Source organism: Neopelma chrysocephalum, unplaced genomic scaffold, assembly GCF_003984885.1.
Source record: "Neopelma chrysocephalum unplaced genomic scaffold, ASM398488v2 Primary Assembly neopelma1_22b, whole genome shotgun sequence".
NCBI lineage: Eukaryota > Metazoa > Chordata > Aves > Passeriformes > Pipridae > Neopelma > Neopelma chrysocephalum.
Genome location: NW_020897690.1, coordinates 1903181 through 1931116, shown reverse-complemented (window position 1 = coordinate 1931116; position 27936 = coordinate 1903181). Strand labels below are relative to the sequence as shown.

General features: G+C 37.0%; 1 protein-coding gene across 1 annotated transcript in view; it reads right to left on the bottom strand.

The window, feature by feature from the left end:
* DOK6 (docking protein 6) overlaps window positions 1-27936 on the bottom strand; it is a 246076-nt gene that overhangs the window by 121195 nt on the left and 96945 nt on the right. The window contains exon 3 of the mRNA XM_027677997.1: window positions 7349-7463. Within this exon, the coding sequence (XP_027533798.1) occupies window positions 7349-7463 (115 nt within the window). The remainder of the gene's footprint in view (window positions 1-7348; window positions 7464-27936) is intronic.

Genomic DNA, 27936 nt, shown 5'->3' with positions numbered 1-27936 from the left:
AAAAAACCCCACATTGCTGAACACATTGCCTGTTGAACACGAACAATCTTTCAACTTCAACAAAGTAAAACTTTTTTTGCAGTTATAACAAGACTTACTTATCTCAGTTTGACTGCACTCAGAAAAAGCCGAAAGTATAAGAATACAGAAGAAAAAGACTGTTTATATTACTGATGTATAAAAGAGTTTTATCAAGGTAACCATCACAGCAGAAAGACATTCAAGAAATAAAAATGGTGGATTAAGCAAAAACAACCACAAGAATGGATAAATCCCTACACCAGAAGTTTCAAATAGAGTAGCTGATAAATACTTTGCAATAACCCAATTTTTTATTCCCCAGGATTTGAATAGGGAAAATTTTAAGGGAATGCCAAAGTATAGCCTTTTAAGAATAATTAAGAAGTTTGCTGGCTGCAATTACTCTAGAGCTGCAGTTCATGCATGCCTGGAAAGAAAGAAAGCCCTTCAATTCATCTACTTCTATACAGAGTGGGGCATTGTACTGAAGAGAAGACAGAAAAATATCAGTATCTTGGGGTATATCTGCATTTGTTTAACAGTTGCAGTTTTAAGATTTTTCTGTGATTTTCCCCTCATGTTACAACTCGTTCTATACTCAAATCACTGAAATCACCTCTCAGCCCTAATCTGTTTTCTCTCTTATCTCTTTCATACTATTTTCAACCTCCCTATTTTTTTTTATCAATAGGTTTACAAGTTCATCAATTTTCCTCACATTCTGTCATTTAGAAATCAAAATAGATTTTACACAAACCTGTGCTGGTGGGTCCACTAAGCGTAAAATAACCAGGGATTTGTATCACTTAATATTTTGCTGACAAATGGAAAATCAAGCTCCAGTGACTAGTGCAACCCAGAAGCATCATTCCTTGAAAGCTAGCTATTATTCAGGCACAGTCCTCATCATGCTACTGACTTCCATAATAGCACCATAAACTTCTAGCTTTAATCAGTACTCATGTCCACCAATTTAATTTTATTGCTGGTCCTGCACGGCCACCATTGCTCACTGCATTGTATCTACAAGTTTTGTGAGAGTTTAAAGGTCATTTCAGAACACATCTCAGTCCAGACACTTGTCTTACAGTCACACTACAGATATCAGGCTTGCAGGAAGAATTGCTTCTTGTCTATAAACTATACAAAAAAATGACAGTACACTTACCTTAAAAAGCCGCCAACAACAAAAAGAAAACCAAAAAACCAAACAACCAAAAAAAAAAAAAAACCACCACAAAAAACCCAACCAAACAAAACCCATCCCAACAATTTTTTTTAACAAAGTTATTAGGGAAAGGTAGCACCTCAAACCCAGTAGCTGGAACCCAGAGCTAAAGAACTTCTCTATTTGCTTGATAATACACTGCAGAGTGCAGAAAAGAAACCATATGGGAAAGGAGAGGGATTTCTTTGAGGCTGTGTGGAACTCTACTGTTTTAACTCCTAGAAATTTTACTCTAAATTTTCAGTCTATGTTATTTCTGCTATTTGAAAGGCCACAGCAACATAGAATGATACTAGGCATATACTCTGTATTTGTTCTTGTGATAAGGTCACTTTATATCTTAAAAATTTTCTGCTTTTTATCTCCTTTATGTATTTAAAAGACAACAGTAACATCTTTAAACTGTTATTATGCTGGAGTAAGTATGCTAAATTCCCCAAAACTATTTCAATTTTCTTCACAGTATTCTGCCCCTTCCCTTAATCTGCTTATATGTTTGGCAACATTTAATTCTGTCTCAAGACTCATCGTGTTAGCAACCTGAAAGTTTTGCACTTCCATATTTCTGAAGCAACTCATAATTTCATGATTCTTGATAAAAATAAATTTGTAAAAATTCCTTTAATGTCAATAACTTTCACATCATTTTCAGGGAGGCTGAAATTGAGACCTGTACCATGTTCCTTGCTAAGGTAGCAGTAGTTTCTCAAGGTCTGAAGAAGAATTCCCACTCTTTAGAGTCTGTCTGAAGTTCACTGAGTTATAGACTATTTTTCATGTTAGTTAATCAGCCATGACTTCTCATTAGTTTATTTCCACTCATGGTAACAGAGAATTTAAAAATGTTGCTTGCTAATCACCAAAGTCACTGCTAGAGCAGATGCCAGAAATAGATAAAGTGACAGCAAGAAGCTTCCCATTCTTCCTGAAGAGGGATAATTCTTCTGTAAAGACTTGTTGACCCATGCTTTTATTCAGGGAACTGCAATATTGGTGACAGGTTTGTTCTTCAAAATATTTCAACAGGGCTTCAGAATTGAACAGATTTTTACAGCTGTTGTAGATGTCGGAAGCACTGGTGGTAGGGATGGGAACAGCTAGATGATAACAAAAGCATATGGAGGATTTTTATTTGTTTTTCTATAGAATGTTTTCTTTAGCAAATGAAGATTACCAACAATTAGATGCACCTCAGATGACTAATTTGCTGAAATCCTAATGGAAATATAGAGGCTACAGCCCACCCAGGGCTCAGACTTGCCAGTAGCTGCCTTGAAGACAATAAGCAAGCTGAGGGACTAAGAGCTGCAGGAGCTCAGGAAAAAAACACAGGCTCTGAGCCAGCACACCCAGTGGGCTGGTATTGCAGCTCTCAGGCTTTCTGGGGAGAACTAAAGAGATCTGCAACTTTAGAGACCTATTTTAAAACAGAATAGCATTTTATTGTGCTTAATTCCACAATTAAGAAAGCTATGTGCCAGAAAAATGTGCTGCTTCTCAGATTTTAAGACTGCACAGAGGGAAAGATATCAGCTCATACTATCAAAACCAAAATGATATTGTTATTTTAAATCATTTCGTGGTACAAAACCCCTACCTCCATTGTTCAGTCCCCATATAAAATCAACTCAGATTTGAGTAATACTTCCTCCTCGTCTCCAAGGAATTACTGACTCTATGCTCAACAAACTTTTTGCAAGGGTTCAGTGTCACTGTTGTTCCATCTGTCTCTGGAAGTCAAGATAATAGGAAACAAGGTATCTGCTTCTGTATATTCAGAGACTTCATGGTGGAAAAATGTTCACCTTATGAAACTTTAGGGTTGTAAAATATTCAAGGTCAACCAGTTATGATTCTAGAAGATTTTTTACTTGAGCCAAAACCATTTGAATGTTCCCTTCCCATTGAAGCCATGTGAAAGAAGAGGTATTAATTGAGTGAAGTTATTATTGTGTTAACCAAAGAAGTGACCTGATTTGCCAAAATAAACCCCATTGTGTGTACACCACTATAAATCATGAGGCTGTTAAAAGTCTACTCATTTTCCCATATGAACCACTGTCACTAAACATGAAAAGAAAAAAAATATATGTTTTAAATAACAAGCAGTTCTCTAAATATTCCTTAAATTTTGATAAGTTTCATAAAAGAAAGTGAAGTACTTGACACATTTCAGCATCAGTAAAAATGGTAACAGTTCCTTTTAAGAAGACAGAATTCATTGTGGAAGTGACTGGCAAAGAAATTTGTTTTAGACCATATTCTCCTAGTTCAGAACACACAAAAGATTTGGAGTTCAAGAGAGTCATACATTAATGAAACAAAACACCGTATCTCTCTCATCTGATAGATATGATGCGGTTTATACTGTTTAGATAAACTGAAGGCATAGAGAAAGGCAAACTGACTGAAACTCCACTATACCCACAGCTAAGATTTGTAGTCTTTCAGAAACAGCAAAGTATCTGACACTTTTATAGCTTCATCTTCTCTGTATTGTCACATTAGGGAGTTGTAGGGAGCAGTAAGATCCTCTGAAGTTGTTTCTTCTCAGGATGAACAGGCCCAGCTCTCAGTCTCTTTTCATATGTCAGGTACTCCTGACCCTGACTCTTGGTGGCCCTAACTGGATTCACTCCTATATGTCAATATTCTTGTGCTAAGGGCACAAAACTTGGACATAGTAGTCCAGTTGTGGTCTTACAAGTGCTGAACAGAAGGGAAAGATCACTTCCCTGTACCTGCTGTCAACAACCTCACTAATGCTGTTCAGGCTATGTTGTCCACCAGGACCCCAGAGCTTTTCTGCAGAGCTGCTTTCCAGACAGTAGGCCCCAAGAGTGCCTTGTGGCTGGAATTACCACAACCCAGGGGCAAGAGCTTTCATTTGTTCTTGCTGCACTTCATAAGGCTTCTGTCAGTCCACTTCTCCAGCCTGTCCAGGTCCCTTTGACAGCAGCCCTCCCTTCCCAATTTGGGTCACCTCAATCTGGTGTAACTTGCAAACTTGCTGAGAGTAATCTCCATCTCATCATCCAGGTTGTCAATGAAGACATAGAATAGTATTGGTGCCAGCACTGATCCCTGAGGGATCCACCATCTACTGGCTGCAAGTTTGGCTTTTTAAGCCCAACCTATTTTCTGTCTACTTTATAGTGCCTTTATCCATCCTGTGTTCTACTAATTTTTGGGCTATGGAAGAGGCTAAGGGCTTCTTTGTCCCTCAAGGACAAAGGGTCCTGACAAGCACCTCCCTGAACAAACATCTCCCCTCATCATATTATTGACCATGTGTATCAACAAATTGTCTTCAATCTGTTCCAGAAATCTGGATTGCTTGCGTTCAGCTTTATTGGCCTTCCAGTAGTTACTGTTGTGGTTAAAGTCACTCAAGAATACCAATGTCTGGGACTGAGGCTTTTTCCACCTCCCTTAAGAACGCTTCATCTGCCTTCTCTTATTGATGAGAAGGTCTAGAGCAGGCACCTACTACTATATCACCTGTGTAATGGTTTTAAGTATTAGGCCTTCCTGGAGACCAGTTTGTAACCAGGAAGGAACTAGGGAAGAGACCAAGGAAGTATTCCATGCTATTCCTTTACGTAAACTGAGGTATAAATAAAGCCAACCGGAGAGACCTCGTGCTCTTCTTCTCCGGTGAGGTTCAAGAACAGTAGATCCCTATGTGGTCTTGCTTATCTGAAGTTGAGGCCTGTAGTGACTGCTGTTGTCTGCCAAGCGGTAAGGGAGAGTGCTGGGCCGCGGCTGATCATCCTGCTTTTCTCAAGGGAAGTGGTGAGATTTTGCCAGTTCTTTATTTTGCTGGTTACCGGGTTTTTAGATTGTGCATACCTGTTTTGTTTCTGTCCCTTTTTGTCCCTTTTTTGTCCTTTTTCCCTTCTCCCTTCTCCTCTTCCCTTTTAGGGAACTTCTTGGGGTTATATGTACATGGCATTTTCACTGTATATATCTGTTTTATATGTAAAATATATATTTTTGCTATAGCTTTGGCTGTTCGTTTTTTTTTTCCCTCCCTTCTCTGGAAGAGTAGGCTCTTCGCTGAGTCTTTGGAGACTTGGCGGGAAGCCAGCTCAGAACTTCCACAACCTGTCTTGGTCTGACATTTGATCACCGCCCAAAAGGTCTCCACTAGTCCGCCACTTCACTCAAGGCTCTGTCCAATCAAAACACAGCTTTGCATAGAGCATACCCTTAAGGGAGGGCATCTCATACTGGCATCCTGTTAGCACCCTAAGGTACATATGACCTGTATATACAACTGGGTTCAAGGTTAAGGAGTTGTATCATGTTTGTTACAGAAGAAAGGAATAAGTGGCCCAGACATGCTGAACTTCCTTAGGTTTCCCCCTTCTTTTTTGAAAGAAGCCTGAAGTTATGATCCACTGTCACTCTTTTCAAATATACCTGAACCATAGTAATTCTAGGGAAGGAACAAGATCTTTTCATTAGAAAGTAAGGGGAATGCATGTGTAGGCAAATGGAAAAGTTTCCATAGAACTGATTTCAGTGCTGTTGGAATATATTAAAATGTTTTTATTCAATTATTAATCATATTATAGAATAATTATTAATTCTACACAATAGAAATCAAAATCTTTAATGTGGATACTTATCTAATGATCTGTTAAACTCATTGTAGAGAAACACAGATTTTATATGTGTGTGTTTTTAAACTTAATTAACAGAACTGTCAATCCATCTTTCATGATGGGATATATATATCAACATTTGTAATATTTGATCCAAAATCCACATAATTAATGACCTTACACACTTTTAACTTTCTCTACATTTCTCAAACTTTGTTTCACTTTATTTAATTTATTATTTAGACTGTACATGATGCAATGTTTATATGATAATATTAATATAGAATCATAGAATATGGAGAGTTGGAAGGGACCCACAAGAATCATTGAAGTCCAGCTCCTGGCCCTGCACAGGACCATCCCCTAGAGTCACACCATCTGCCTTAGAGGGTTGTCCAAACTCTTCTTGAACTCTGTCAGGTGTGGTGCTGTGACCATTTCCCTGGGGAGCCTGTTCCAGTGCCCAGTGACCTTCTAGGTGAAGAACCTTTTCCTGATATACAGCGCAAACCTCCCCTGACACAGCTTAATGCTGTTCCCTCAGGTCCTGTCACTGATTGCCAGACAGAAGAGATCAGTGCCTGCCCCTTCACTTCCCCTCGTGAGGATTTTGAATACTGCAGTGAGGTCTTCCCTCAGTCTCCTCCAGACTGAACAAGCCAAATGACCTCAGTCGCTCCTCATATGGCTTCCCTTCTAGGTCCTTCACCCTACATTTTATTTTACATATATATATATTTTAAAAAAATATATATAATATTATATATATAAACTTTTTAAATGCCTTTCAAATATGCCACTAAAAAAATAAAAAGTTTACCATTAAAAAATTTCCCATTATTTTTAAAAACTTTTTTTCCGATTAAAATATACCCTAGGACACAGATGTCTGCAATTGTATTTTCAAACAAGAAAATAGTGCACTTTAATACTGCAATGTTCAGTGTCTTGCAAGTAACTACCTGCCATTATGTAGTACCATAAAGCCCAAGTCTTGTTCTCAACTCATTCATTATGCTATGTAGTCGTTCAAACCACAGACTGCTTGACACCCTGCTTTACAATATCCTGAGGTTTTAGCTGGTATTTACCTCTTATTTGCAATGGTATGATAATTATAAGTTTAGTAAGTGCCTATAGCAAAACTTCTTAAAAAAAGAATGTTTCACATCTTGACTTAATAACATCTTACTTTTCACTCAGTTTTACAAGTTTAACTGAAAATCTCCAGTCTTTAGGCCATCTGCATGCAGTCAAAGATAAATAATGGAAGAAAGAGTTCTGTAACACCCCAACACCTCTCAACATATAATAAAAAAACCCCTACCAAACCCTAAAACACCTAGATCCCAAACTGCAAAGTTTTTGTTTACCACAAATTCTTTTAAGCTAAGGATTTCTATCTGGCATTGTAAGTTAATTCATCCGAGCCAAACTTCGACACGTAACTTGATTTCTTCAAGCTAGAGATGCAGTACCAATTGCTTACCTGACTCACACGCAAATGTCTTTGATGTCTCATCGTGAAAGATAATTGCCACTGCATGCTTCTTTGTCTCCCGAGGCAATCTGGTTATGTTTTTGATATTGTGCAGCTCAGTTACCTTAAAATGAAGAAAAGTATTTTAGACCAGTGTATAAATAGTACAATTAAAAATATTAACCTTAACTGCGCTATTTTTACTATAAACAGTTTTTCCCCCCCATCTTGGTTTCTGCCAGGTCAGGGTTAATTTTTTACAGAAGTTGGGAGAGGGTCCTGGTTAAGGCCCGGATGTTATTCCATACTACATTGCCAGATCGGGAGTAAGGGACTCTCACTTCCCAGGAGAAAGGCGTTCCTTCCAGTGGAGAGAAAGTCTGGTGGGGAAGAGCTGGTCCATATTTATCGTGGGCTTTCTGTGTAAATTGTTTCTTAGCCTTACACATTTTTTTATTAATATTGTTGCTGAAAGTGTTAGTTTTCTTATCTCATCACTGTTTCCAGTCAATTGTTCTTATCTCAACCAGTGATTTGCACTTTTTATGCCTCCAAATCTCAACTCTGTCCTTCCAGACCAGGAAGCGGGAAGGGAAGGGGGGAATGAGTGAAAGGCACTGTGGTTTGAAGTTTTGGTGGGAGAATTAAACTGGGGAATACCATTCCTAAACCACAACACCCCCTAAGCTTATTTATATTTATAATCTTTTTAATTGATAAAAACACATAAATAGGTAGAATCTAAAGTTGCAAAACTTTCTATAAAATATAATGTATTAAAAAGGAAATGCTCTACTTCTCTAATAAAGTCCTACTTGGAATCATAGTTTAGAATGACATCAAGTCAGCCTTATGATTTTCGGCAATCTATTTTTCAATTTCTATATTCATACAACTTGGATCGGTTTCAGAAACTACATCAAATAGAAAACCTAATGTGGGAAGGACAGGGTTTTATTAGTTAAGTGCGGTAACTCAATTAATATGTCAAATAGTATCACTACATTTGTAAGAATAGATCCTCATCTGTCTTTAAAGTGTAAGTCATCCCCAAAAGAACTCAAAGTTTTATTTTACTTTCTATATAACTGAAAAGCTTATCGACAAAAAAATACCCTTCCAGCAAATTTACAGCATAAAAAATTCAGTCTATTTCCATTTTCTTTTGATGCAAGTAGATAACTACTATTAATACAAATGGAAGAAAAATACGTTATTAAAACCAGAGCTGGTGGCACAGCTGATATTAATCTGCTTAACACCTCATATTATAAAATCTTTTTCTCAGTTTCTTGGAACTCTGGGCAAAATTTATCTGTTTATAGTTGGCTTATTCAGGCAGGACATTTGCCTCAGGCAGAATTAATTTCTAAAAAAATGTCATCCATATGAGTCTGGTCATCTATGACTACAGATAAAATGGACTGAAAGTAGGTGTGGGTTTTTTTGTTTTTCTTTTAAATTCTTATGCTCCCAGTATACAGGTCTAGCATTCCTTCTCATAGGCTGGAGGAAATGTTTTTAAGGCAACAGAAATTTTATATGGTGAAGTAAAGAAATGGAACATGTTGGGGCAAAGATATTTCAAATAATATTTATAGCAGATGAGCAGTGAGAGGCATCAAGAAGCCAGTAAAAGAAACTGAGACAAGCACGAAATGTAAAGTTTATGTGTTGACGATTAACTTCAGATTAGAACTAAAGATTGCTCTAGGGTCTATCTTGACAGCCTTCAGCAAAACTAACTCCAGTTTGTCAATATCTTTGTTGTAACAGGCGGGCCAAAACCAGACGAAGTTCTGTAAATATTGTCTAATGTGTGCTGAACTGAGGGGGATAATCATTGCCTGTATTGACTGGCCATGGTGCTGTTCATACTGCCCATGGAGCTTTACTAGCTGAGGCAATAAGATCCAGGACCCTACCCACAGGCCTGCTCCCAGCCTGCCCATTCCAAGCCTGTGTTGTTGCAGGGGATCCATTTTGATTTTCCTTTGTCTCTGGAATCATACTGCCTCCCTAGACAGCACAAAACTTCTATAACTCCAATGTGACAGGCCAAGTTATATGAATTGCCTCTTCCAAACTCCCTTTTACTCTCTTTCTTAAAGTCAAGGTTTTTTGAGCCATTTGTAGTTTCACACAGAAGTTGTATTCCTCTTGTGTATAACTTTCCACAAAAACGGGTCTGTTTGAAACTACCATGAGATACTGTGAGATATCTATTGTCTTGTCAAATGCTTTAATGATTTAACATGGGTGGACAAAATATTTCTGCCACTTGAAAAAAAAATTTAAAAATTATATCTTTCTCATTGAAATGCTTTGTTTTACAAGAACCAAAAGAAATAATAATTGTTGTTATAATATTCTGAGGATATAGGGGATTTATACACATTTTAGGAAAAATAACTAATTTTACTGGGCAAGTTAACAGACAGAAAAAAAAAGAGAAAAAAAGTAACTGAGCTTTAGCACTCAGGCCCATCATATCTGAGAAAGAAGCACATTTCACAGATTCACAGAATGGCTGAGGTTCAAAGGAATCTCTGTAGGTCATCTGGTCCAGCCACCCTGCTCATGCAGGACCACCTAATTGCCTGGGACCACATCCAGATGATTTTTGAGTATCTCCAAGGTGAGTCAGACTCAGCAAACTTCCTAGGCAATCTGTATCAGTGCTTGTTCAGTGTTTCCTGATATTCAGAGGGAACCTCCTGCATTTCAGTTTATGCCCACTGCCTCTGGTCCTGTCACCGAGCATCAATGAAAAGATCCTGGCTCTGTCTTCTCTAAACCCTTCAAGTGTAGAGAATATTCTCATTAATAAGTATATAACAAATGAACCTTCTCATATTCAGGCTAAACAGTTTCAGCTCTCTCAGCCTTTCCTAATAGATGAGAACCTTCAGTCCAGTCCCCTCATCCTTTTTTTGACCCTTCATTGTACTCTCTCCAGTATGTCCATGCTTCTTTGATACTAGGAGCCCACAACCGAATCCAGCACTCCAGGTGTGGCCACACCAGTGCAGAGTAGCGGGTCAGGATCACACCACTCAACCTTCTGGCAACACTCCTCCTAAAGCAGCCTAGGATACTGTTATCTTCCTTTGCAGAAAGAGTATGTTGCTAGCTTGCGTACACCAAACCATACACAAGCTGAAGAAGCAGTTTTATGTTTATCTGTTGGGTAAGTCAACAGGTTGACAGAAAGAAACCCCAACAGCTATCATTTCAGGAACACAAGTTGACTCTAACAACAAGAGGAGCCATATTATCAAATAAGTCCTTTAGTATTTCTATTGGTTATGTAATTTTTAATATCAAATAGAGATGAATATTTGCCTCCATATTCATCTTTTAAAAATTACTGTATGCTTCCCTCCATAATCAGAGCAGAAAGATAGAGGCGAGACTGTGAAAGTCTATCCTCCCATTGCTAGAGAGAATTAAGTTAATCAAATTCTGAATTCTGGGTTCAATGCCAGTGGAGCATGAGTCATTTCTCTACTTGCTGAACACTTGCAATTAAAAAATAAACACCTGAGAGTTTAGATTATTTTATATGAAGGAAAAAATTAACTTTGCCTTGGCAACCAGACTGCTTTATCTCAGGGCTTTTTAAAGCTCTGTCTTAAATTTTATCTACCATTTTTTAAAAACATATAAATCAATAAACTCTTTTAAATGGAGAAAAGTAACAAAGCTACCAAAAAGACAAAAAACCCGTAAAAAATCAGAACTGCATTGAAATAATTTAAAGGATCTTTTGCAGACTTTAAGAGGTTTTAAAAGACTAATAAAATTGAAAAATTATATAAAAAAAAGTCCTCCTTTTTTATGAATAGTACATTAAGTTATTCTACTTTTTTAAGGAAGGAATATTATACCAAAATCTGCTCCCTGTGGTATTATAATGGCTGTTCTTCACAACAACAAAATAGCATTTTGAAACTACTTAGACCATTGTTTAACTTGTACCAGTAGGAAAAAAAAAGGAGGAAATTTACTGTGCTATTACACATATAAGAGTCTTGCCTAGACTTTCCACAAAAAAAAGATAGTCATTTTCCCATTGCGGGATTATACTTTGCCTAAAGCTTTGGTAAAGTAAAAAACAATCAAAACCAAAAAAGCTTTGAAAACCAGTTTTCTTATTTTCCCCATTTGTAACTCTCTAGAATGAAATTTACTTCATCAATAAATAAAATCCCTAATATTACCCGCTCAGTGAGCAATCTTGCAAATTGTTTTTTTGTCTACCATTATCCTTAGATTTCTTCCAGTAGCTAAATATATCCTCTATAGTTTACAGCTTTTCACTAACATTACCTTGTTAACTTAGACATTCTTTACTAGGCAGTGGTGCTACCATTCAGTGTCATTCTCCATATGTTGCTCAGTGTGGTCTGTAATAAGGACTCTTAGCACCTGGACCATTTCTCAGTTCTCCTACTCCTCATCAATAATTCCTGCCTCATATGTTCATCACTCAACAGCCCACGCATACATTTCCTTGCTGGTTCTTTTTTCCTATTTGGTTTGTTGATCTGGTTTTGTATCAGTCTCTAAGACCATTTCACTTTTTCCCTAGAATGACAATTTACACTTGTTGATGAAAAGATGTAGAATTGTTACTTAACTTATAAGTTAACAAACTTTCCTTTGCCAAGTTTTCTTTTTTTTTTTTTAATTTTCATATCTAACAGGTTTTTTTCTTTCTTGAAGGTTTGATATAACTATATCAGAGACATCCTTGTCCTTTACTTCTCATTAATATTTGATGAATGGACATCAAAGCCTACATAAGCCTGAAGGGCTACTAGGTAGGATAATTTCTAGGATTGGTAAGGCAGCATCTCACTCCTGCAAAATTAAACTAGGCATGGCTTGCATCAGGGTCTCAGGGCTACACATCAATGTTAGTTACTGTAACTTGGTTCCTCTCACAGTCAGGAATTTGGATCACCTCAAATATTCCTTATAAGCACAGCTGAAAATAAATGCACTTGATCTGGACACAATTTTTTTTAATGAGTCTCAGATTGTTCACCAAAATGTAAAACTTTTTCACAGATGTACATCAAGCACTAAGCAAGAAAGTAAAAGACCCTATCATAAGCTTTTCGCTATCTCATGAATCATCCAAATATAGCTTCAAGTAATGCAATGTACCTCCTCTCATTCTCATTGTTTTTTCTTTATCTTGGTCTGCAGATAAGTCAAAACTTAAATGTGTTGGTGTAAAACCTCATCTGAAAACAGCACCACATTCAAAGCTTCTACTTGCTTCCTTTAAGTAAATGTTATGTAGGAATAATAAAGTCCATAAACATCAACACCTTGTAAATGCTGTCTAGCCACATCTGGGTGGATTAACCATAAGGAAAAAAGGAGAAAAAAAAGAAACTCCGTGTTTCTTTTTATCATGACAGCATAAAAATTCTATAATTTTTTTCTAAATAAAATAAATTAATAAAATATAGAACAGTACATCAAGCTTATAAACAAGAGAAGATAAGAAGGACTCTTTAAATGAACCAACAGTTAACAAATCCCATGTTATAGGGTCAAAAAGGCAGGAGGATCAGAGAAAGTAGAAAGCTAATGCCCTCACTTTGAAAAAGAAAAAATAGAATTTTTGTTTCCTTGAAGATTTCCCTAATCTGATGTCTTATGAGAATAATTTGTAATCTGAGAGGTTCACAGAAACTTGAAGTCACCTTTCTGTATGAAGATCCCAAATTTGATGCTAATACCAAATTGCTTCAATTCGCTACTCCCTGCCAGAATGACAAGCACTCTCTGATGCCAGGGGACTGAGTTACAAGAAACATGAAAGGATTGTTCTATATTAGTTTTAGTGCATTTCTGTGCCAAGCATTTGAAAACATATGAAAAATATCTTGATAGATTTCAGAAGTCTAACTCCACTTGTCTCTAGCTAAACCAACTGTAATTTCATTTGAGTAAAGTCATGATGCGAATTCCTAGTAAATAATTCAAGTGCAGGAAAATTACTAACATAAGAAAGTTTGCAGTGTTAGGTAGCCATGGCCTAAATCCAAGCAAGATACACAGGTATAGGCTGACGATTAAGGAAATTATTCAGGATTGTTATATGGAAAATAAAATCTCTGAACAGTAGACCAAGCCTTTGAAGTAGACAATTACCTCTGTCTAGTCAGGAGAGATCAGATAATAGATTAAGTAACTACTGCTAGTAACAAACTTCTGGCCTCTCTAAAAACATTTTAGCCCTTGCCTGTCTAGACATGACATTTAAGAACTCCCTCTTCTCTTCATCTGACCACTGGCCGTAACAACTCATCCACGTTAAGAGCCTATTTTTACAAGGAAAAAACACCTACAATTTTCCTGTGACCCATGTTTCTTAACAGTCAATGTAATTTGCCTCTTTTCTGACTACTTTCTTCGGAACTAAGTTTATTTCTATCAAAGAAGAAGGATTTTAGGAACAATTCAATACAATTCTGGTGATCAAATTATATGTTTAAATAATAACTCTTCCACAAAGAGTTACAAAATTATTACTTCCCAATCACATATTACATTTGCATCACTACAAAAATTATAATTCCACAGTAAATAAGAAAGGAGGTCCAAAAGAGATGAAAAACATAAAAATCATGCATAAAATCGTAAGTGCTCCATTCTGGGTTATATCCTACTTGAATTCTTCCAAACATGCGCCTCCCATATGAAACTGGGAGGGAAATGATTCTGCGACTCCATCTACTGAATGTTATTTCCACTGTGCAGAGACCTGGAAATTGCCTGGGCAGAGGAAAAGGTCTGAATTTACATAAATAGGTTTCTGTTTTGCATTGCACGCTACCTTCCTGTCATTTAATTTCCAACTAAAAAAAAAAAATTGAAGCAGAAGAGAGAGCTACAAAATGCAACCCAACCGTTCATCCTCTTATTTCTTAATAATGGCCCACATACTACCATCTGTTGTGTAATACCACACAAGCAGTAATGTAACAAAGCAAAAGCCAACACGGCGGCAAGGAGCAAGAACTCCAGTGAGTGATGCCCAGACAGTTAAAGAACCACCTCAAAACAGAGACAGCATGGCGACAGCAAGAGAGCGATACAAGAAGCAAGAGCTATGTTAACTATCATCTCAAGAAAAGGGCAAAGGAGGCACCAACATGCTAAAACTACTCTGAATGCTGCTGCCAGTCTGCAAAAGGAGAAAGGGAAATGCTGGTTCACTGCAGATGAAAGGACTACAGACAAGATCTCAAAGCAACTAAACATCTGCCTCCAGCTTGGTTTTCAGTCATACTATCTGCAGCTAGCAGCAGCTCCTTTGACATCACTAAATCCAATTGCCACAGAGTAGAAGTTTTGTTACAGCTTCAGACAGAGCTGGATGTGATCTTGGCTCTTAAAAAAGGCAGTGTGCTGCCTGAAAAGCATAAAGACCTTTGGGACCAGGGAAATGGCTGCATTAACAGAAGCCCAGGCTGTAAATCAAGTGAAGGGACATTTCTTCTTTACTCAGCACTCATTAGATCACATCTATAATACCATGTCCAGTTCTGGGACTCCAATGAAATTGATAAGACAAAGTGAGTTCAGAGGAGGGTCCAGAGCTGGACCACCTGCCCTGTGCAGGGTAGCTTCTCCAGCCTGCAGCAGGAATGGTTTTGGGAGCATCAAACAGCAGTCCCCCAGTGCCTGCAGGGAGGTTATCTAGGAAACGAGTCAAGCTTTTCACAGTTGTGCCTGGTGAGAGGAATAGGGACAACAGACATAAATTGAGACAAGAGATGTTGAGGATGCATATGAAGGGCAATATTTTCACCAGGAAGACAGCCAAGCAGTGGGGCAGGCAGCCCAGAGAGACTGTGGTCTCCACCCCTGGTAACCCAACCGGACAATACCCTGTGCAACCACGTTTGCTCAGACCTTTGACCTCAGAGGTGGCTCTACTGTGAGCAGGAGTTGAACAAGAGAACTCTTCAGTTCCATTAACTTTTGAGTCTAAGAAAGGGATGCTAACAAACCTCTAAGGATATTTGGTCCTTGTGGGTTTGGGGAAACCCTTAGGGGATTAGGCATTCAGAGTATTTAAGATAAAATACATTTTCCTGACTTCAGCATATTTTGAAAAAGAACAGCAATCAACAATAGGACCAGGGGATGCAAGAGACTGAAAAACATGACTTGAGGTAAAAATGTATTAAGAGGCATTAAAAAAAAAAAAAAGAAAAAAAAAATTTCATGACAGAATAGCAAGTCTTAAACCACAAGATTACAAGACAAACATAATAAAGCAACATAATAGGGGAGAGGAGAAATCCCAAGATCAGAGAAGTGAAAGAATCATAAAGGGGCAAAAACAATTCATGAAGACGACAGTTTTCCCCATCTCTGCATGCAGATTTACCCTTGGAATATAAGCTGTTATGGTAACAACACTCTCAAGGAATTTTGCCAAAGAATGGCATATCAGCCTCTAGGGCAGGTCTCCAGCTGCCATTTCAGAGGATTAAGTGTTTAAGAAACTTCTACCAAGTAAATGTTGATCCCTGTAAGTACTAAACGGAAACCATGCCTATAACAACAGTAAGAATCTTGCCTGTTAACTGAAAAAGTAGATAATAAAAATAAATAAACAAAAACAGACAGAATGAATGAATATATTAAAAATAAATTAGGCTAAGTATAAGGTAGTAATGTCAGGGCAAGAAAGTGAACTTTGATGGGAAGAAATATGCATACATCTGATAGTAGATGGACAATGAATAATTCCTTCTTGCCCTCCAGATAAAACTGAGATTTAAAAAAATGAAGAAGTTTAAATTTTTCAGCATTTTTGGAGAATGTACATGGCATTATGTAAATTCAGATTGAATATAAAATAACTATTTTAATTTTTAAAAATTTGAATAAATGCAAGAGAAAGAGAAATTTTTAATATTTACCTCAACTCTCCCCTTTCTTTAAGTCTTCACTATTGCTAAATATTAGTATATGTGACTTTCACATGGGCTACCACCAGGGTACCCATTTTCACGTTGTACTCTGACCACCTACCACATAAGCAGTTACAAACTCTTCACTTTGTCTCAGTGAAAACTAAAAAAATTATGAATGGAAACCAAACTTGATTGACTAGCTTTTGTTATGCCACCTTAAATGCTAGATTGTCTGACAGTGTTTGTAAATCAAACCTACCAGGGCAGAGTAAGCATATTAAGTCATATAAGCTATCTTTAGTAGGCAAGGATGCAGGGATTTTCCCAAGCCAAGTTACTTTTTGTCAAACTGTGCTGCTCTAATACTGTCAGAGTTGATCTGCTGCCTAACCCATAAAAACAAACAGCCTACTGGGATTATTCTAGTTTTGGCTGATAGCCTGTTTTTTTAAAGCAATAGTTAAAATATGATCAGTTCATGTGTACGTGGACCTATTCCCTTAACAAAATTTTAATTAGGATTTTTAAATACATACTGAAAAAAATGCATTCACACTTCAAAGAGTATTTGTACAGACATTCATTTGCAATACAAAAATCCCATTTCCTTGCTGTCCTAAAGACCCTTTGAAACGTTTTCCAATCTGACCTTTCATTTTGAAGTGCAATCTGAATACCAGACTACTGTGTATAGCATTAGAATAAAAAGGGGAAAATACAGACTTCTATAAAAATGAATGTTGACAAAATTTAAACTACTGCCTTAATGCTGAAAGAACACTCTAATTTGAAACCCAGGCTCACACTGGAAAAATAACACTATGCTAGAGAGACGGCAAAGAGTGGAGACGATTCACAACTCAAATAAAATAGGTTTCACAGTTATCTTTCCAAATTTCAGATACAATTAAAAAAATGCTTTCAATACCTAACTTCCTACTAGAGTTAGTAGGCATGCAAAGTGTTTATGCCTGAGAAATAAAATGGGGCATTTCATTACTGTAGCTTAATTATCCAAGTAGAGTAGACACTTCACAATGAATGTGTAAATGAATTAGATCATTATATGAGTGTTAATACCATTATGAGGCTTCTAAAATATACTAGACAGCTAGAAACTGTTTCCATGTTCTAGACTTTTTGCTTTTAAGATTCTTGAAGGACATGATTATGCTCAGATCTTTTCAATTTTTAGCCCAAAGGTATTGTTTAATTAAAAAGAATGTGTTACCTGCCTTTGACTAGAAAGAAAAGGAGAAATGTACTTTTCCAAAACTTTCTTTAAATTTTTCTCTTGGTTTACTTAAAATGGCTGACCTGTAATAGTTTCCAAACTTATCTTGTTAGAACAGCTCAATTAAAAATAAGTAATTATTAACACAGACTAAATCACTTACAAATCACTTACGTGCAGTAATTGCTTGAGCGCAGTAAGTGATGGGTATATAATTCTTCCTCCTAAACTGCTAGTTATAACCCTAACCATGAAAGCTTTCACTGGATTGACAAACTGGGTCAGAAGTGTTTACAAGTAACCACAGGCTTTCAATGCACACAAATTATTATGGCTGTATCTATGCCATACATGATGCCAGTGGCTGAGCCACAGGTTTAACTCCCCTTCCTATCCCTTTCAAACTACGGAAGACTTTAACTTTGGCTATAGGTCACTTCAGTCAGATCTTGAATCCATTGAGGAGCCTTGGGTCAGAATCAGGTGACAAAGGTTGGCTTACTTCCATTGTAACACTCACAGGAGAAAAAAAAATAACAGTTCAGAGGAAACTCATGATGCAGATTTTAAGGACCTCTCAGATGCTGAGTATCTGCTGAACTATCAAGAGCTATATTCTGAAAAAAATAAATTACATTAGCCAGGAAAGGAGAGGAGACATTGCCCTCCCTGTTCCTGGCTTTCTCACCACCTTTTGCCAAAGGGGAGGAAGACACACACAGGTACAGGGCTCAGCCAGGGTCTCTGCCACATTAATGGTCGTGGACAACAGCAAGTGGTGCAAGCCCATGTGTATACATGTAGAAGCACAACCAAACACATATCCACTAGCCTAAACAACTTTGTTTGGTTTGGTTTTAGAAAGCATTAAAACAATAAATACACACCCAGCACAAAACCAGTACTTTTTAGAACAACTTTCCTCTGTTGATTTTTAAAGGGTGTAAATTTGTCCCAGTGTATTTAAAAATAACTCCCAACCCAATGGATTTTGATGCTGTTCTTAAATATAAACATAGATATAATAGGCATTTCAGATATTCTGAAGAAAGTATTAATAGCATCAGACTACCTATGAGATTCCTGGATGCATGAACTAGATGAAAAACTACCAGATATAGAAAGAAAATTAGTTACTTCGGTTTAATCTAAATTCAGCTCATGCTTGTACATGTGTGTGTACACATACACCCAAAGTAGTCCAGAATTCTTTGGGAGAAGAAGGTGAAAGAGAGAAAAATGTAATAAAGCAAAACTGAGGTAAAAGAAAATTAAAAGAGTGCAGTAATTTGGAAAAGAAGAAAAGGAATGACTCTAAACAGAAAAATCCTTCTTTTATGATTATTTTAAAAGCGGATGGGGTTTTTTACAAACTTTTTGAAATGTTTTCACTTTATTTGTTTCTAAAATTAACTGAAATTTGTTGGCTGATAATTTGAAAATTCTTTTAGCTTAATTGTCATTGGGGATAAATTAATTCTGAGTATCTATTATGACAATTACATACAGCTACATTTTCAATTCTAATGCATTTTTAATAACCTTCATCAGGCAGTGATTTGAATTTCAAATTCCCTTCTAGTAAGAAGTAAAAATTAGATAGTTTTGTGCTAATTTTCATAATAAATTGCTCTTTATTTATGTTGCAAAGCCTCCCTTACTCTAAGTAAATCAAAACTTTAAATGAAACCTAGTACTCATAAGACTTATATTTCATCTCCCTTTATTAAGAAAAAGTAAATTACAGTGACAAACCTGTCTGCCCTCCCTCATATACCATAACCTGCTGTTTGTACCTGCCTGCTTCCTTTTATAGTTATTGTACAAGGGCCCATGCCTACTCCCACTTCCACATTGAAATGGTAAACATTCCCCAGCAACATAGACACATAATTCAGAGTAGCTTCAAGGGAAAATGTTGTCATTAGAAAAGAAAAAAAATTCTCACATAACACTGTTTTACTAGTGTTATAAACAGCAGGCTAGATAATGAGGTCTTTAACTTTCATCATGAACTTTTACTATTTATGTAGTATACACTTGAATAGTGAAAATAGACACAGAGAATACTGGGAAAAAAGTAAGCAGATTCAAGTGCTAAAGGAAGACCTCAATATTACTTTGACTAGTAGTTCTATAGGCCTAGTCCATAATTTTCTTGTTTATGGCAGTGGACCCCACTGGGTGTGATTTACAGCCTTCCTACCCTGTATCTTAAGACAAATAAATACCTTTATGTTTATTGGCATCTTTTCTATACACACATTCTTCTATGCATATTATGACACACATAGTCATAATTATATGATTGCATTTGATTTTTCATAACTATTTTTCACTGCAGTCAGAAAAAATGATAAATACCATTTTGTTGAATAGGGGCTTTATAAATTTGTTTGATTGTCTTAAATTCATACTGTTTTTCTGACTTAATAGTATACAACCTGATTTCTCTTGTGGTTCTTCTGTAATGGTCATCACACAAGTACATTTCACACAGATGATTTCAGAAATAATAATTTTCTTTCCCGCCTTCCTCAATTCTGAGAGGTGTGGATTATATTGGCAGGGAAGAACATGGTGAAAACAAATGAAAGTCAAAAATATGTCCTTTAAACTATTGATTTGAATTTAAGATATCCAGGACTCAGCTTTTCAACAATGCTGCATTAAAAAGGGGAATTTGATTAGTGCAAATCTCCACAGCAGATCCCAGCTGTTTTATATCCTAGCTCAATTGTTTCTTCTTGATTTACCCCAAGGACCAGTGAGGACTGGCTTCAGAGACCTTAATTCCAGTCTCTCTTCTCATAAGTGCCTATTCCCCAGCTTCATCTGGGTCCCTGCTACTGAAACCCTCACTTCCAAACACATGCTCTTCGTATTTCACAACAGGTCACTCCTGGGCAATGTCTGAGAAGTGCACACTTCCCAGCTGCTGGAACAAATGAAGTACTATCATTAGAGAGCAATTTGCTTGGGTGCCAAAGACCGAACAATCCCTCCTTGCTTTCTGTTAATGTGCACCTGTCCTGCTGCAAGACTGTCTTTGCCCCAGGTATAATGGAGCAGAAGAGGGAGACTATGTCCATGGTCTTCACTTCCTTGTTCACCTCTCTCTCATTGTTAGGATTTTTATTTCTGCACCAGTCTCCTTGGTTTTGTGCAGCCAACTAAAATAGATTTATTACCTCTAGTAATATACACTTTATTCAAAATTTTTGCATTTCATTCTTTCCTTTAGCATTTCTCATATCAATTCTTTGAACAGCCTGCTTTCTATCAACCTTGATGTTTCTCACAGATATCCAATGGATAAGGTTTCTCACAAAGTGGTAGAACATTTATTTCTTTATTTTTCTCCCTTGCTCTATTTGGTCTATTTCTTCTCTAAGTTTTAATTTAACGATTTTCCTTTCCCTGTTACCAAGTGCCAGAGGATATACATACAGAGAATGGCTCCATGATCTCATCTCAAACACCTGTCCCTGTACTAGTCTACAGAAATGACAAGTAGTTATTACAGTGAATGTCAGGCTTTAGGTCTGAAAGAACCGGGGGAAACATATTTCATTACTCAAGAGAGAAAATTATCTGAATTTCCATCATATTTGAAGCTTTACAGATTACATGTGACATTTTAGCTGTCAAAGTCAGAAGTGCTTCAAAAAAATACACACAAAACACAGGATTTCAAGGCTTTAAACTTTGCCAAAACATGGCTAGATTTTCATGGCAAAAGCTGAATATACATAACTGAGACACTGTGTTCTCTGCTGTAAAGCAACAACACAAGAGCAGTTCAAAGAAGAGTTCTCTTGAGACTGTTTTAAGGGATACTAGGAAGATTAAGTATATTTTTTCCATCATTAAAAATAGCTGAAGTATACTCAGGAGAGGGCAAGACCAGTTTGACACAATACATGCAGCTCAGGAATATAACAAGAGCTGGTAGCAACTTTAATTCATGGTTCACAGAAAAGTCTGTGTTGGATGGAACTCCTGGTCCACCTTGAAAGCAGGGTCTTCGATGAGGTTACACAGGGCCTTGCCAAGCTAGGCCTTCAAGATTTCCAGCAAGGAAATACTGACCTCTCTGCTTAGCCTGTTCTGATGTTTAGTTGTTCTTATGGCTATTTTTTTTTTAATTCCTTATATCAAGGTAATTTCCCCTGAAGTAACCTCTGCCCATTGCTACTTGCTCTTCCCCTGGGCATCCTTGAGAAGAGAACACCTCAGTCACCCTTTCAAAACTGGAAGCCTGCTATTAGTTGCCCCCAGGCCTTCTCTCTTTGCTAGTGCAAACCTTCCTTCAGTCTTTCCTTCAGTCTCAGTTCCTTCAGTCTTTCCTCAAGTTCTCCAACCTCCAGATTCCTCACTGGCACTCTGTTTTTCCCCCTGTCTTCGATGGAGCAGTGAGGGGACCAGAATTAGGCACAACACTACAGGTATGGCTTAATAAGCATTCAGTAGAGAGAAGCCTTCCAGGTCGAGCATCCTCGCTCTGCTGCCCATACTCCTCCTGAGGCTATCCAGGACAGTGTTTGCCTCTGTTGCTGCCGCACAGCTGGCTCAGCTCAGCCCACTGCCCTCAGGGCCTTCTCAGAAGAGTTGCACTCCAGCCATTAAGTTCTAAGCCTCTTTTACTGCTTTGGTTATCAAATCTCAGGTGCAGGACTTCATGTTGAGTTTTGTAGAGATTATGGAGCCTCCATGCCTGGAGATATTCAAAACCCAGCTGGACGTGGCCATGAACAATGTGATCTGACTGATGCTGCTTTGAGCAGGGGATTGAACTACATGGACTCCAGAGGTTTGTTCTATGCATCAATGCATCAATGGCATTTTGGAAGTTTTACATTATAATTGTTTTTGTCCTCCTGCTGAAATGTTTAAACATTCCTCCCCTATCCAATATTATTTTTTTCCAAGAAAAAGTTTCACTCTTCCAGCTTGTTTTAATAAGATAATGGGAATACAGGCTTCTATTTAAACAGCTGATTTGTAAGGGCAAGAGAGTCCCTTTTGCTGCCCAACTGTACACACACTCAACTACTAGTATGAATTTACTGTAATAAAGTGTACATGGATCTTCATATAAGAACCACCACTAATAGTCTTGGTGTTGCTTTGTGTTACAAGTAGAGATTATCTTTACTTTTCACACTTTTATTTCCCTCCTTGATACTTAGATTCAGCCACTGATGCCACTGTTGAGGAGTTTAACGCCACCCATTGACATTGCTTCTTTATTTACCCTGTGAATTGACTCTTCAAATTCATACATTGTGACTCCAAGGTTTAGATGGATGAATGGAGTCCTATATAGAAGGGACTATTTATGCATTTTAGATGCATGTTTGCAGCAGCTCAAAGTCCCGTCAGCACGCTCAACTAGATTTCTTCATTACACTGTTAAGGAAAGAAGATATTATTGTCTTAATACAATCTTTGTTGAAAAAGATTTTGTTTTATTAGTTTGCATGTTGCCCTTTGATGTGCTCAGACTCTATTAACAGCTTTATTAACCAGCACAGGTCCAATTATTCCTGCAATTTGCTATCTGGTGCATAGAATGCTTGCTTTGAACAACTACATTGTTCAAATACTTCTATATTTTAAGCAGGACTGATAATTACTGCAAATCTTTTTGTTTGGTGTACAGAACTGAGTAATTTTATTAACAGTTATTCATTTAAATAGGGTTCATTTTAATCTTATCAGCTGAGTAATAGCAGCCTACAGAAGCAATGTCCTTCATAACCTTCTCATACCAAGCAGATGATTTTACTAGAAGACATTACTTGAAAGTGCTGTAAACAAATATTTGAAGAGAATGACATGTCAAAATGGGGGAAAATAAGAATATAGTTTTTAGGAAAATTTAGTTATCTCTTCTTTGGAAGACTTGGCAAAATAAGGGTGTAAAAACCACACAAAGTATATCTGGGCACCTCTTTCAGCATCAAAGAGCAAAGACTTACAAAAAATAACTGTCAAATTCTTGATTATTTGCAGATAAAAGCTTGCAAAATATTATTCAAAACTAACATAGTCACACACATATTCACTGGGTTCCTAAGAAAATACTACTTTGAGATCACTATTTTCACATTTGCTGAAAGAAATTCTGTGGAAAAAAAATGACCATACTGTTGCCTTAAGGTGTTTTTTGTTTTTTGATTTTTAATTTTTACAAGTAATTATGTAGATTTTAGAAGCAGCTGCATTTATTCCCTCACCCTTTAGCACAGTAGTTACACATACACCCAACCCTCTTACCCCATTCCATATTCCCCATATCAAGTCCCCCTAAATTCCAGTAGCATATTTAGTCTTCTTTTCAAGGTAGGCCTTCATTTTGTTTAAGAACATCTGCTCCCTGGCCTGGACCACCAGATATCACCTAGAACTTTGAACAAGCTCCAAGGACAGTGTGCCCTGAAGAAGAGGAAGATGATGAAAGAAAGGTCCCAAAACGACCCCAGACTCAATTCCAGAGGGGCGGGTCAGGGGTAGAACGGGGCAAAGGCCGGGGGGTGGATAAATCAGGGATTGGATGGACATTATTATAAAATTGTAACACTGGGTTGGGGGGCAGGGCACGACCATTGTAACCCCAATGCCTGAGAGGCATCATTAAAACCTTCCCTTACCTTCCCTCCAAATTAAGTTGCCTTGGAGTTTTTTTCTCCCTGAGTTTTCTTTAGGCAACAATACTTTTAAGGAAGGAGCATAAGGGGAACAGAGGGAAAGGAGAAAGTGTTCTAAGATTGGGATGATTTTCAAAGCAAAAATTCAAAATTTGTGAATGTGACCAGATCTTCATAAGGTAGTCCTATTCATGGTCTGTTGAATATGAATTTTTGAGTGAATTTAACCAGATGAGAAAATAAAGACTTACTGAGGAACTACAGATCAACAAACAAATAATAGAAGCATAATGGTCAACAGAGCAAAACCAGACAGGTTTGAAATTGAGATTTTGAAAAACAGACAGCATAACAATTATACCAAGGGGAAAAAAAAAGCATAGAAGGGGAATTCAAATAATATTCAAATTTGGATGCAACTCAAGTGTTACAATATATCTTATCACAAAAAGCACATGAATCAAGCCTAACAATTATATTTTGATTGATGGTTATCCAACTTCCTTTTTGAGAATGCCTTTGCATCTACGAAGCCATGCAATATCATGAGTAATAATAGTAACATACCAGATTATAGATGTCCATAAGAAGACTTGCACAACTTCTGATTTGTAGTGAACATGAGCAATACAAGAGTCTGAAATACTCCACAATAAAACAGTACTCTTGGACAAAACTACAGTAAACAGTAGACCAGTTCACATTTTTTTAGTAACTAGAAGTGTTATTTAGGCAATTTGGCAGTGTCTAGAGTACACCAAGGAAAAGAACAAACCAGAACAACCCAAAGGTAACTAAGTGGAAACCACAGGAGAGAAGTTCTTATAAGGATTATGGTAACGCTATCATACATAAATATTTTTATTTTTCATTTCAGAGTTGTAATTACATTGGAGAATTGTATGAGCTAGCATGTAGATGACTGTGGCAAAATTTAGTTGTTTTCAAAGGAATCAAGAATTCACTTATCCTGAATAAACACCTCATGATTTAAGATCATCTCAATTACAGACTAGGAACTGTGCTGTAGAAGAATGAATATCTTATTGTTCCTGAATATAGCGTTCTTAAACATAAATATAACCTGTCCCCTCCTTCCTTTTACCAAACAGGACTATGAACGTACCACAGAAACTATGGGTGTGTGCTTGTGCACACATGCACAGGAGATCGTAATGCCAAGACTTGTCCAAGAAACTGCTGTAGCTGACATAAGAACTTGCCATAAATCACTGGGATTGCATTCCACAAGTTTCTTCAGGACAATCAGGAAGTGAAAGAAAACTGTAAGGTGTCTCCCATTGTGTGGCCCTGGCCACAAATTTAATTCAGTGAATTACAGTTAAAAGGGTACTGCTATTCTTTTTCTTGATTACTATCTATTTTTATAGACCCATGATATAACACGTGCTTAACACCATCTGTTCCATATATATTTTTGACTATCAGAAGTCATTACTAAAATGTGCAATTTATTTCATTTTGCATTTGCAGATTTATATAAAGCTCATTGTAATCGAACGTAATGACAGGAAAAACTATTAAATAATATAAATCTAAAAACCTTATCCTATTTTAATCTTGCTAACTTAAAACTAAAAACCTTAGATATAGCTGTTGTTTACACAATCTTAACAGAACAATCTCACATATTGGGGGGATTAAGTCAGTAAGTCTTGAACACTATACCAGACATTTATTTATTTGAAGGGTAAGCACACATTTACAGATTCAAACTTCTCTTGCTCCAAGATAGCTATATCTTGTCAGGGACAGACCCAACTCACAAGACCTTTGCTTCAAGTAAAGGTTATTTAACTTATAAGTGAAAAAGAAGCATGCATGAATGGAATTGGAAATTTTACAAGGAATGGAAGAATCCTTATTTGTTGACTCTCATTCTGGTATTTATGGACTACCATTACTAATTCAGCTATGTCATCATTATATTCCATTTCGGCTCTTGAGTAACAATGTTCTTTGTGTACCTGGGCCTAAAGTATCTATGATCAAGTTTATGACACGGAGACATCTCTGCATAATCCTCCCTTGCATAACCACAATAGAACATGTCACTTTTCTCTACAGTAAACCCCAATGCAAAAGTGCTTATTTCTACTCTCTTTTTTGCACATTTTCTTCCTACTCTTGGGTCTCTGGCAAGCTTTTTGCCCCTCATGGTTCAAAATCTGTATTTATAACCAGTCTTTATTCTGGTTAGTTGCTTTTCAAACTTTACTTTGCCCTTTCTAGTTCTGCTTTAACGATTCATTGGTCAACTGTGTAATGTTTTTCCTGGTTCACTTGGATGAACTTCAGGTTTTGTGCTTATTTCTAGTAACCTTCATGTTGTTACTTAACCATGTTGACCTCCTGTAATGCTCCTGCAAACCTGTCCTAATGGGTAACAGGCACTGGTACTGCCTGATCAATATGTCTCCAAAGCCTGAAAGAATTTCACTTTTTACATACCTTATATCTTCTATTACAGAAATAGGCAAGCTTGTTATATATGACCTCTTTTAAGCTGGTAAAGTTGTGGTGTCTGTTTTTGGCCCTTTCTGATAGTGTAGGAACAGATACCAAGAACTTACCCACCCCTGGGACGGGTATAGAGCTACTGCCATTTTATGCCCTTTTTGGAGGGAGAACTGCGAGTTAACACAGATGTTCTGCACAACCTCTACAATGAATGTTCAAGGGAAAACAGTACAGCTAAGCTATAACTTACCTGAGCAAGAGAGTAATGATATACATTTACAGTAATGAGAAGTTTTAATTTGATAGCAGAAACTGGAGTGAACAGATGAGGTCACATTTTGGCTAATGAATGTAATATGCACTGCTGCTGTCAGGAGGCACTTGTCTAGGACTAATGTCATTACTGTTATTTATAATAAGAAAATTACTAGTTAAAAAAACAACAGGGAAGCAATGCACAACAGCAATTTACAGAAATTGTAGAATAACAAATAAACCCATATATAATCTGGATAGTGGCTGAGGGGGAGGGAGTCTACTTTCTAAAGATGCCAGCTTATTTACTCATTAATGAGTATTTATTTAGCATATGTATACCAGAAAATCTTTATTTTTAATTCTCTTAGCTTTGTGCTACCAGTTCTTGTTTTTTCCCTTTGTTTAGCCCCTTCTGTAACTCATATTGCCCAGTACGCAAGTTTATTACCTAAGTATAGCAGACATACAATCCTCTAGGTAAAATACTTTAAAGAGGAATTTCATTGACCCTCATTTCAAGCTCAAACATGGAACAGTGGAGATCTTGATGGATACCTTTTATTGAGGTACTGCTTGTGATCCTGGATACTGATTTGAATGCAGATAAATCAAAGATACTAATTTTTGTTGTTTCCACTTGAGATGTAACATTTTCTTCTATAATTCTGCATGAGAGCTAAAAAAATTGCACAACACAATACAATCTCTGTGCTACTTCTAGACCTTCCTCCAATATAACCTATACTGATCTGAAAGTCTGAAGGACATAAGTTCCTAGACAATCACAGTGGACAATCACAGTCCCACACCACAGAACCCACTTTCTACCAGTTACAAAGAGACTGTACAAGAAAAAGGATCTCAGGGTCGATATATATAGTCTTATATGAATATTAGAGTGTGAGCAGTGCCTCTTGCCCCTTTAAGCTGTTGTCCTTTCATAAGGATTCAGGCTTGCAACTTATATTTTAATATCTCTTAAAACACCACCTCTCCTTTCCTCAATATTTAATAATT